Source organism: Rhopilema esculentum, chromosome 20 (genome assembly GCF_057945365.1).
Source record: "Rhopilema esculentum isolate cy_ngs chromosome 20, ASM5794536v1, whole genome shotgun sequence".
Taxonomy (NCBI): Eukaryota; Metazoa; Cnidaria; class Scyphozoa; order Rhizostomeae; family Rhizostomatidae; genus Rhopilema; species Rhopilema esculentum.
The window spans coordinates 6,278,653-6,291,549 of record NC_142834.1 but is presented as its reverse complement, the minus strand read 5'-3'; the positions used below and the strand labels follow the sequence as shown (position 1 = coordinate 6,291,549).

At 33.3% G+C, this 12,897-nt stretch overlaps 1 protein-coding gene across 5 annotated transcripts in view; it reads left to right on the top strand.

Annotated features, from left to right (window-relative positions):
- Positions 1-12,897, top strand: part of LOC135682100 (uncharacterized) — a 249,231-nt gene that overhangs the window by 25,136 nt on the left and 211,198 nt on the right. For 2 of the 5 annotated variants that reach the window (XR_016144978.1, XR_016144979.1), the window contains exons 1-3: positions 1,801-1,946; positions 2,945-2,991; positions 7,841-7,889. Coding sequence is in view for 3 of the 5 variants with exons in the window: in XM_089114279.1 (XP_088970405.1) it covers positions 7,875-7,889 (15 nt within the window). In the remaining 2 variants the exon portion in view is untranslated. Of the gene's footprint in view, positions 1-1,800; positions 1,947-2,944; positions 2,992-7,840; positions 7,890-12,897 lie in introns of those variants that run through there. The other 3 variants (XM_089114279.1, XM_089114280.1, XM_089114277.1) reach the window with 2 other exon arrangements.

Below are 12,897 nucleotides of genomic sequence, written 5' to 3'. Positions count from 1 at the left end.
GCCAACGAAGGTATCCCTTTGTCTCCTAGGAATACCCTCTATCTGACAAGCGTTGTGTGCAACGTCAATAGACGGAGACCGGCACCACAAGTCAGAGTACAGGCTAGCCCCCACCATATCCCTTTGTCTCCTTCGGGATACCATTCTGACAGTGTTGTGTGCGACGTCAATAGACGGAGACCGGCACCACTTATCAGAAGGAGGAACTGAAGGCTCATTGGCGCCATTCAGTTTTATATGTGGCAGAGGGATTGTTTGAAACTAACCAATAAAAATGAACGATATTAAAATAACAATATGGGATCCTGTCAATCATGCTGGCTTGTTGTTCTTATCAACCAATCATATCATTGTAAAGAGGGTGAGGCAAGAATGCTTTGCCATGAAAGACCGCCAAAACAGAGACCTTCGAAAAGCCCGCCAAATTTCGTTGAACAGAGTCCCGCCATGATATTTTGAAGATTTATTATCTGTGAAATCCTTGGTTTACTCAGTGATTCTGTAAACTCTTACCAATAAACGGAAAATGAGGTAAAGAACGTTTATTCTCTTCTTGGACATTGATTTATTTATCTCTTTAAAGGTGAAATTTGAATTCCTGATCGATCTGCTTCTTGTTGTCGCTAAACACAAAGCTTGTGTTGTAATCAAACATGGCCAAAAATTTAAGGCGATGCATTGAAGCCCCCCGGTAGAAGGGCAGGGTTGCACCTTATACAGTTGCTTCGCTTTTGTATTTGTAAATATCACTTTCACCCCAATGCCATATGTATCCAGCAATAAAGAACAGCCTAAAGCAATTCGCGATAACAAAGTTTCGCGAAATTAGAACCATAATTAGGTATTATTGTTTCGTATTATGAAAGTCTAGTATAAAACAGATTTGAAACTTATAGAAAGACTACGATGGATAACAGTTTGTAAATCAGATTGTTTTACTGATTGACTGTTGCACGAATACCCTAAACATGGAACCAAGCAATGTTTTGAATTTTATTTGGCCTTTGTATCTTATTGATCATAATTAAATTTCCAAGATAAAGATTTTTAAATAGAATGCCTTGTAAAATATCTATTCTAAGGACGGCCAGAATATGCATCTAATATTGAAAACATTGACAAGATCCTAGGCAATTATCGCCAGCTGTTCTTAATAATTATGACCCAAGGACACATTAAAGGCACTTATCTTTAGTGGCACCTGTTTTTAGGGGTACTCTAACAAAAACTCTATAAGTATAAAAAGCTCGTTTAAGGGACAACATAACAAAGTTTCCATTGAGATTAAAAAGGCTATTTCTGTAAGCCTAGCTTGAACGATGTAGATAGCACTTTCTAGCTTCGTGGTAGGCATTGCCACCACCTAGATTATCTATAGAGCTTTTGGAGGCCCTGTTGTAAAACGTGCGAGTTCGAGATTGTAAAGATCAAATTGTTATTGATGCTCTGCATGGTTATGGCCAAATTTTGGGTCAGGTTCATCGACTGTTTAACTATTCGAGTAGCTAACCTAATGTACGTATCCTAAGGCAGAATTGTTTATTTGCAAATAAAGATCAAATTGAATCGTCATGCAATAGATGATTATTGAATCGTCATGCAATAGATGTTCTTTTGATGGCTAGAACATACCACAGGCGGTTCCAAGGAGAGTATAGGGGGGGGGGAGGTAAAATTTGAATTTGAAACTGGTGACACGATTTATTTTTTCTTCTGAATTTTTAATGTTCCCCGATTTTAGAGTTTAAACAGAATCCAGTTTCGAAGTTTCGTAAAAATTATATTTCCTCCACATCGAATGTCTTTTTTACCTATAATTTGAGGCCCCACTGATCTCAAAACATTGTGCGGATTTCAAGCTGCAGCCTCGTTTCCGGTATAAATATGTCGAATGAAAATGGCGGTCGTCCACATGGATCAACAACCAATTAAAACATTATTTCAAGGTAAGGAAAACAAAATATTATCACGGTTTTGTTTGAAAAAGCTTTCTATAAAAAGCAGTTCTTTTTCAGATGAAGGTTTAAAAAACCCCTAGCTTTATTTGTATGAGCCAGCAAAGAACGAAAAGCAAGGCTCAGTCTCTGTAATGTGGGGCAAATGCATTCGCTAGATCATTTCAGTGTGGCTAACTTTGCGTGCGGAAACTTGAATTTTCACACAAAATTTTGATTTTCAAAATTGTTCTGTAGGAGGCACCTTAGAATGTGCTTAAAGAATGGCCATTAAAAGTATCTATTATAGACACCCGCACCAGTTCAATAGGGATCATAGATGAGGCTTTTCCCAGAAAACTTCCTCTGAAACAATGTCATTCAGAAAACCACGAGATTTCTTGTCCTAGGGGTCTGCATAACTTTGGTACATAGCACATTGAATAAAAATTTAATTGCACAATTTATGCAACCAGTGGGCTTCAAATGATTTCATGATCTTCTTTACTTTACATTCATCAAAAGCACTTTTAACGGTGTTCAGAATGTATTTTCACGCATTTAAAGGGTTTTCAAGCGAAAAAGAATTTTTATAAAGTTTTTGGATTCTTGAACTTTTTTGAAACGTCTGTGGTCACAGATATTTTTGAAAAATTACTCATGTTCTTCTTTCGAAATATGATCTAGAAATTCATCAAAAAAATTTCTAATGGTTTTGATAATGTATTTTTACACATTTCAAGATTTCTCAAATGACAATAAAATTTTGCAAAATTTTTGGATTCTTATTATTTTTCTAAACAGGTCAGCAGTCACAGCTATATTTAAAAATGTTTGTGCTTCTTTATTTGAAAATATTTAATAGAAAACTCCCAAGAAGTGCTGTTAAGAACATATCATGAGGCTAATTCGGTTGTTTGGAGTGAAAGTTTTACCTTTATCAAACATTGCAATATCTTTAATCTTTTTGCAGGTCATAGTTCTTTAATGTTGATGAATTTTTTTTTCAGACATCACTTGGAAGATAACAGAAATGTCTTGAGAAAGCTAAATGGAGGTATTTTTTAATTTTTTCTTACTTTAAGACCATGAACTTTATTTAGAAGTTTTTCAAATTTTTGAAGCTCTTTCACAAATTCACTGTCAGAAACATTTTCAAATGACTTGGTGCTTTGTTCCAAATTTTTCCTAGCAGTTTATCAAGAGCACTTCTAATGGTGTTTGGAATGTATTTTAACTCATTTGAAGGTGTTTGAAGTGAAAAATTTTTTGTCACAGATTCTATGAAAAATTTCTTAGTTCCTTTTTCAAAATATTGTTTTTTTTATTTTGGTATCCATCATTCCATTGGCTAACAATTTCATTCAATGAATTCAAACTATTTTTTTAGTTACATTCAAAATTGGATTCTAGGTAATAAATTGTACGCTTTCATCCAAGGATTTTAAAATCGTTAATGAATTATACACTTGGTGAATGTTATCTTTTTGTTGAAGCAATCAGAGAATTTTTAGTAGTTTTTTTATTTTGGTAGCTGTCATTCTAGATTTAGGACACTTAGCTACCAATTTCTTTAAGAGAATTTCAAATATTTTTTAATCAGATCCAAAATTGTGTTAGTATGTAATGAATTGTGCTCTAGTTTAATTTTATCCCATCCTTCAAGTAGTCAGGGAAGATTTAGGGGTTTCATTTTTTGGTATCTGATATTCTTAAAATAAGACAATTGGTTACTAATTTCATACAGTGAATTTTTTTAATTAGATTCAAATTTGCATTCTACCTAGTGAATTGTGAGGTGGTTTAATTTTATACTGTACTACAAGCAGTCAGATAATTTTTAGGGGTACCTGTCATACTTAAAATAAGACCATTAGGTACAAACACCATGGTACACTCTCCTATGCCAAAAAGCCGAAAACGGTCTATCTTGTGGGACTGAATACGCTGTGAATCTGAGTTGGTTTCACCATCACTGCTATTTTTCAAAGCATCTTGAACATTTCGTAGTTCTGATATTTTGCCTTACTTTTAATGAATGTTTCATTAATTTTCATGCAAATAATACTTTGACAATTATCATGTAAGTAATGTCAGAGAAAGAACTTATATTGGACAATTAAAGAAATATCCCTTAAATAGAGAGCATTGTATTCAATAGGACCCTATTCTAATTTACCACAAATAGTCTAGTGGTTGATTTTAAAATAGACTTCCTTGGATAATAAAGCCAACAATGATGTCAAATTACTTTTCTAAGGTCTATTTTCTGTTCACACCTGCAAAGTATACTCCAGTACAAGGGGAAGTTGTTACCTGTTTGAAGGCTTTAGTATAGGGGTCTTAACTGGAACTTTACTCTAGAAAGTCAGAATTTCAGGAGATCTCAAAAGACATGTTTGAATTGGCAAACTGAAATCAGTGAGAACCAAACTCCCCATTACAATGTTTCAATGTAGGGTGCGCGAATGACGAGAATGCTTACTAGAAAATCGATTAAAACCATCAAATAGCATTTTCCAGCGAACTAGGATCAGTAAAATTCGAACATTTCTCCGCCTTCTGCGGTAACTATGGTGCCGCCTCAGGTATTATCTTTCTTGGACTTGTTTACTGTGACACGAACAATAATTTGCAAACTACCATATTATTAAATGACGTCTTTTTATTAGTCAGAAAAGTTTAGAATATTGAGAATATAGAAATTTCACGGAAAGATCTACAAAGAACTTTCTTCATTTATGACTTTGTTTTTAGGGACATTTGATTATAAAAGCGAGTAACCCACATAAAATATTAATCCATAATCTCTGAATAGATGCTCTTTTTTGTTTGTTAAATTCATGTCCTTTCATAATCTAAATGTTTGTGCAACTGGGATTCCATGTTTTCTTTTCGATTGCCTAACCTCCTTGTCAGAAGGTCAAGCCCCTCCGTCGGGGAATTTCTAGCGCCACCGCTGCCCTGAGACCCCTAGCACTAAACCCCAGTTCGGAGTCCATAATGTGTATTGCCGGTATGAAAATGAAAGTTTTTAATGATAAAAGCATATGGCTCCACGGGGCTGACTTCATCATACTTTTTTATACAACAAAGGAAAATTACAAAAATAAATGTTAAAACGTTTTAATTCCAAAAACTTAAAGGCTTTACAATACTTTTACTGAATTTTTTACCTCAAAAGAACAAGCAACGAACGCTTTCGTTTCGATCAATGACAAGCCGATCTTTCCTTTGCTCGGCTTAAACCCCCCCCTTCCCCCCCCCCTTCCCCCCACCCCCCCCACCCCCCACCAACACCACACTGTAACAGGAATAGCCTCCTCTAATATGATTGGACAATTTAGTATCCGTAGTCTCGTTTTCGTGTTTAATTAAATGAATGAACCTATCATATTTTCTTAGCCCTTAATCATCTTTTGTTTGTATATTATTATTTAAGTGACTTATTTTACATGAAAAGGGAGTTGTTGCCGAAATGGCAAAAGCGTAACAAGAGTGTCTTTTTATGCATCTCGATTCTTTGAGGGAAACCTCTCACAACACCTTCTCAGTGCTGGCTTTGTGCCTGCTCCAAACTTTCAAAGTTTGTCTAGAATTCAAGAATTCTTATTGAGCCACTCTGAAGGAGCGTTAAGAGATGCTTCCTCACTGCATATCTGTATTGGAATACACCTCTGAAGAAAATGCAATAATCTGCAAAGTACATTTACAACGAAGCTCATATCTCGTTAGGAGTACATTAAATGCCAAAAAATTCAGTGCCAAAAGTTTCGGTTTCCTAGATATTTTTTAAGTCTCTGTGTAAATCTCGATGAGAACCAGAATGAAGAGCCAGTATAGGCGTTGGTTCAACCCATAGACTCGAATTTCTTGGATGCAGAGGGCAAAAGAAAAGAAAGTGAAGATGAGCTGCATACCTCGTAAGTTTATGTCAAAGGAGATGAAAAAAATGAAAATTGATACGCAAACAACATAAAAGATTATTTTTTTGCCATTTCGAAAGTTTAACGAAGTCAAACTAGATTTTTCTAGCGTTTGAAGATTTCGTTTGAAGAAAAAATTCCCGTTTCAAAATAATTCAGTGGGATTAATTTTTGATTGCCCTCAAACCACTCGATTTGTTTCAATATTCATGTTTTTTTTCCACGGAAGAGATTTACCTTCCCATCATGCTAAGGCATAGAGAGGTTATAGAGGCCCCTGGTGTAAAAAAGGGGAAGTGCGGATCACTTGCGAGCAAAAAGCGAGCAGAAAATCTGGTAGCCTGTGCTCCAGACCCTATCTGGCAATTACGCCCCTAAGATTTGCTTAAGATACATTTCAGAACGATTTCTCGCAGTAGTTTCGAGACGTTAAATGGTCGTCAATTATCCGACAAAAGCCCTAATTTTCGGACAAGATCGCTGATTGGAGGGGGGCATACCCCCCATAATTTCTGCCACTGAGGGATATTATTCAAACCATCAACACAAACAAAATAATTTCCAGCATGAAATTTGTCCCAAAAATTTTCCAGACGACAGTTTGCAATTTTTCTCTACTTTTTTAAAATTTTTCTCATTTCAACATACCAAACAAATTATTTTAGAAATTCATGGTCCCAAGAAGGGGTTTTGTTTTGTAATTGTTTCTGTTTTACGTTTGAATTTTGAAATCCACTGGTTACAGGAAATTACTGGAAAACAATTTTTTCTCGCAGGAGGTTTTTGTCAAATACAACGGCTATAGTCCTTAACGGAGATAACGTCTTTATTTCTAATTTTGTATTCATGTATCCCTTGCTTTTCTTCACCATCCCAGTTTTACTTTATTGAAGAATTTTGGTATCAAATATTCCATTCTCTTTTCACAGGGCACATTATATCTATAAATGAATAGCCATCTGTAATTGTGTATCTTTAAAATAAACTTTGCCGAAGATCTTGACCCAAAAAAAGTAATCTGAGCACCCCTTACTAAGTAATATACGAGCATCGTCTCCCTTTTGGTAAAAGAGGCCCAATAATTGTAATTAAAAGCTCTTTGCTGATCACCAGCAAAGGCTTCTGGCTTGATAACCCTTTCAATAAAAGTTTTTTAAAAAGTCATTTCATATTCTCTTGCATAAAAAAGGGGGAAAAGGTAGCCACCTAACAATTCCTAAAATGCACTTAGCACCAAGCATTGAGTTGGTTGCGCTAGGCTTTTGCATATTGAACCTTCCTGAAACCATTCGATTTTGTTATTAATTTCTACCTGTTTATGTTGCGTAACCTTTACTTTTAACTGAGCTCATGAACTAAACTCCCCCCTCCCCCCTGGCCCTCCAATTATGTCTACCCTGCTACGTGGTATTGACTTTACTGTATTTCCATTATCCTTGTAAAAACTATGGTTTTCAGCATGCTACATAGTCCTTAAGAATTCGATTTTCAAATAGCCCCTGGACCTGAAACCTTTGAGAAATGGAACACGTAATGGAAGTCTTTGTTCTGAGTCTTCATCATTCCTGTAAAATAATGGGTAATATATTATTAATGCATTAAAACTATTGGCTTTTGGTGTCAATATATAATGTGTATCTCAATTAGCCATATTCTTAGAGAAGCATTTTACACTACTGACTGTGCGATTCTGCTGTAAAAGTTAGAAGCATATGGCACCTGAGAACAAAGAATCCCTGAGAACAGAGAACAAAGAGTACCCTGACTGGGGTCTTGTTCCAAGTTTTTAAAACTACAACCAGAAATAAAATGCCCGACCTTTTTTCTCCAACTTTCTGGGTGTTTGTCCAAAAGGGACCACAGTTGGCAAATAGAGAACGAGGGTCACATGGCACATTACAGAAAACAATTCAAACCCCAGCCCAGATATCAAAACCCTTTTTCTTCGTAAAAACTCTCAAAATATGAATTCTGTTGCAGATCATAATACTTGGTTACGGAGAATTGTGTATGAATGACGAGGAGCATGGTAAGTGCTATTTTGTTCACTTTTTAAGAAAATACCTGCTTTGTCTTCCTAATCTAAACATTTGATTCTATTCTTTTTATTTTTCTCTTTGATACTTTAGAGCATTATTTGTTGTTCTGCCCCCGTCCTCTTTTCGTTAAATTAATCCTTGATTATCTTCTTTTGAAAGTCCTTCTTTAAATCCATTAAATCTTTTTATTTTTCTTTTTTTCTCTTCAATACTTTAGAGCATTATTTATTGTGCTGCCCCCGTCCTCTTTTCGTTAAATAAATCCTTGATAATCCCCACTTTAAACTCCTTCTTTAAATCCATTAAATCTTTTTTTTTCTTTTTTTCTCTTTGATACTTTAGAGCATTATTTGTTGTGCTGCCCCCGTCCTCTTTTCGTTAAATTAATCCTTGATAATCCTCACTTAAAACTCCTTCTTTCAATCCATTAAATCTTTTTATTTTTCTTTTTTTCTCTTTGATACTTTAGAGCATTATTTGTTGTGCTGCCCCCGTCCTCTTTTCGTTAAATTAATCCTTGATTTTTTCACTTGAAACTCTTTCTTTAAATCCATTAAATCTTTTTATTTTTCTTTTTTTCTCTTTGATACTTTAGCGCAATATTTGTTGTTCTGCCCCCGTCCTCTTTTCGTTAAATTAATCCTTCATACTCCTCACTTGAAACTCCTTCTTTCAATCCTTTAAATTTTTTTATTTTTCTTTTTTTCTCTTTGATACTTTAGAGCATTATTTGTTGTTCTGCCCCTGTCCTCTTTTCGTTAAATTAATCCTTGATAATCCTCACTTAAAACTCCTTCTTTCAATCCATTAAATCTTTTTATTTTTCTTTTTTTCTCTTTGATACTTTAGAGCATTATTTGTTGTGCTGCCCCCGTCCTCTTTTCGTTAAATTAATCCTTGATTTTTTCACTTGAAACTCTTTCTTTAAATCCATTAAATCTTTTTATTTTTCTTTTTTTCTCTTTGATACTTTAGCGCAATATTTGTTGTTTTGCCCCCGTCCTCTTTTCGTTAAATTAATCCTTCATACTCCTCACTTGAAACTCCTTCTTTCAATCCTTTAAATCTTTTTATTTTTCTTTTTTTCTCTTTGATACTTTAGAGCATTATTTGTTGTTCTGCCCCTGTCCTCTTTTCGTTAAATTAATCCTTGATAATCCTCACTTAAAACTCCTTCTTTCAATCCTTTAAATCTTTTTATTTTTCTTTTTTTCTCTTTAATACTTTAGAGCATTATTTGTTGTTTTGCCCCCGTCCTCTTTTCGTTAAATTAATCCTTCATACTCCTCACTTAAAAATCCTTCTTTCAATCCTTTAAATCTTTTTATTTTTCTTTTTTTCTCTTTGATACTTTAGAGCATTATTTGTTGTTCTGCCCCTGTCCTCTTTTCGTTAAATTAATCCGTGATAATCCTCACTTAAAACTCCTTCTTTTAATCCCTTAAATCTTTTTATTTTTCTTTTTTTCTCTTTGATACTTTAGAGCATTATTTGTTGTGCTGCCCCTGTCCTCTTTTCGTTAAATTCATCCTTGATTATCTTCTTTTGAAAGTCCTTCTTTAAATCCATTAAATCTTTTTTTTTCTTTTTTTCTCTTTGATACTTTAGAGCATTATTTGTTATGCTGCCCCCGTCCTCTTTTCGTTAAATTAATCCTTGATAATCCTCACTTGAAACTCCTTCTTTAAATCCATTAAATCTTTTTTTTTCTTTTTTTCTCTTTGATACTTTAGAGCATTATTTGTTCTGCTGCCCCTGTCCTTTTTTCGTTAAATTCATCCTTGATTATCTTCTTTTGAAAGTCCTTCTTTAAATCCATTAAATCTTTTTTTTTCTTTTTTTCTCTTTGATACTTTAGAGCATTATTTGTTATGCTGCCCCCGTCCTCTTTTCGTTAAATTAATCCTTGATAATCCTCACTTGAAACTCCTTCTTTAAATCTATTAAATCTTTTTTTTTCTTTTTTTCTCTTTGATACTTTAGAGCATTATTTGTTATGCTGCCCCCGTCCTCTTTTCGTTAAATTAATCCTTGATAATCCTCACTTGAAACTCCTTCTTTAAATCCATTCAATCTTTTTTTTCTTTTTTTCTCTTTGATACTTTAGAGCATTATTTGTTGTGCTGCCCCCGTCCTCTTTTCGTTAAATAAATCCTTGATAATCCCCACTTGAAACTCCTTCTTTAAATCCATTAAATCTTTTTATTTTTCTTTTTTTCTCTTTGATACTTTAGAGCATTATTTGTTGTGCTGCCCCCGTCCTCTTTTCGTTAAATTAATCCTTGATAATCCTCACTTGAAGCTCCTTCTTACACTTGAAAATCCATTCAATCTTTTTATTTTTCTTTTTTTCTCTTTAATACTTTAGAGCATTATTTGTTGTGCTGCCCCCGTCCTCTTTTCGTTAAATTAATCCTTGATAATCCTCACTTGAAGCTCCTTCTTACACTTGAAAATCCATTCAATCTTTTTATTTTTCTTTTTTTCTCTTCAATACTTTAGAGCATTATTTGTTGTTCTGCCCCTGTCCTCTTTTCGTTAAATTAATCCTTGATGATACTCACTTGAAACTCCTTCTTTCAATCCATTAAATCTTTTTTTTTCTTTTTTTCTCTTTGATACTTTAGAGCATTATTTGTTGTTCTCCCCTGTCCTCTTTTCGTTAAATTAATCCTTGATAATCCTCACTTGAAACTCCTTCTTTAAATCCATTAAATCTTTTTTTTTCTTTTTTTCTCTTTGATACTTTAGAGCATTATTTGTTGTTCTGCCCCTGTCCTCTTTTCGTTAAAATAATCCTTGATAATCCTCACTTGAAACTCCTTCTTTAAATCCATTAAATCTTTTTTTTTCTTTTTTCTCTTTGATACTTTAGAGCATTATTTGTTGTTTTCTCCCGTCCTCTTCTCGTTAAATTAATCCTTGATTATCTACTTTTGAAAGTCTTTCTTTCAATCCATTAAATCTTTTTTTTTCTTTTTTTCTCTTTGATACTTTAGAGCATTATTTGTTGTTCTGCCCCTGTCCTCTTTTCGTTAAATTAATCCTTGATAATCCTCACTTAAAACTCCTTCTTTAAATCCATTAAATCTTTTTATTTTTCTTTTTTTCTCTTTGATACTTTAGAGCATTATTTGTTGTTCTGCCCCTGTCCTCTTTTCGTTAAATTAATCCTTGATAATCCTCACTTAAAACTCCTTCTTTCAATCCTTTAAATCTTTTTATTTTTCTTTTTTTCTCTTTAATACTTTAGAGCATTATTTGTTGTTTTGCCCCCGTCCTCTTTTCGTTAAATTAATCCTTCATACTCCTCACTTAAAAATCCTTCTTTCAATCCTTTAAATCTTTTTATTTTTCTTTTTTTCTCTTTGATACTTTAGAGCATTATTTGTTGTTCTGCCCCTGTCCTCTTTTCGTTAAATTAATCCGTGATAATCCTCACTTAAAACTCCTTCTTTTAATCCCTTAAATCTTTTTATTTTTCTTTTTTTCTCTTTGATACTTTAGAGCATTATTTGTTGTGCTGCCCCTGTCCTCTTTTCGTTAAATTCATCCTTGATTATCTTCTTTTGAAAGTCCTTCTTTAAATCCATTAAATCTTTTTTTTTCTTTTTTTCTCTTTGATACTTTAGAGCATTATTTGTTCTGCTGCCCCTGTCCTCTTTTCGTTAAATTCATCCTTGATTATCTTCTTTTGAAAGTCCTTCTTTAAATCCATTAAATCTTTTTTTTCTTTTTTTCTCTTTGATACTTTAGAGCATTATTTGTTGTTCTGCCCCCGTCCTCTTTTCGTTAAATTCATCCTTGATTATCTTCTTTTGAAAGTCCTTCTTTAAATCCATTAAATCTTTTTTTTCTTTTTTCTCTTTGATACTTTAGAGCATTATTTGTTCTGCTGCCCCTGTCCTCTTTTCGTTAAATTAATCCTTGATTATCTTCTTTTGAAAGTCCTTCTTTAAATCCATTAAATCTTTTTTTTCTTTTTTTCTCTTTGATACTTTAGAGCATTATTTGTTATGCTGCCCCCGTCCTCTTTTCGTTAAATTCATCCTTGATTATCTTCTTTTGAAAGTCCTTCTTTAAATCCATTAAATCTTTTTTTTCTTTTTTTCTCTTTGATACTTTAGGGCACTATTTGTTCTGCTGCCCCTGTCCTCTTTTCGTTAAATTAATCCTTGATAATCCTCACTTGAAACTCCTTCTTTAAATCCATTAAATCTTTTTATTTTTCTTTTTTTCTCTTTGATACTTTAGAGCATTATTTGTTGTTCTGCCCCTGTCCTCTTTTCGTTAAATTAATCCTTGATGATACTCACTTGAAACTCCTTCTTTCAATCCATTAAATCTTTTTTTTTCTTTTTTTCTCTTTGATACTTTAGAGCATTATTTGTTGTTCTCCCCTGTCCTCTTTTCGTTAAATTAATCCTTGATAATCCTCACTTGAAACTCCTTCTTTAAATCCATTAAATCTTTTTTTTTCTTTTTTTCTCTTTGATACTTTAGAGCATTATTTGTTGTTCTGCCCCTGTCCTCTTTTCGTTAAATTAATCCTTGATAATCCTCACTTGAAACTCCTTCTTTAAATCCATTAAATCTTTTTTTTTCTTTTTTCTCTTTGATACTTTAGAGCATTATTTGTTGTTCTGCTCCCGTCCTCTTCTCGTTAAATTAATCCTTGATTATCTACTTTTGAAAGTCTTTCTTTCAATTCATTAAATCTTTTTTTTTCTTTTTTTCTCTTTGATACTTTAGAGCATTATTTGTTGTGCTGCCCCTGTCCTCTTTTTGTTAAATTCATCCTTGATTATCTTCTTTTGAAAGTCCTTCTTTCAATCCATTAAATCTTTTTTTTTCTTTTTTTCTCTTTGATACTTTAGAGCATTATTTGTTGTGCTGCCCCTGTCCTCTTTTTGTTAAATTCATCCTTGATTATCTTCTTTTGAAAGTCCTTCTTTCAATCCATTAAATCTTTTTTTTTCTTTTTTTCTCTTTGATACT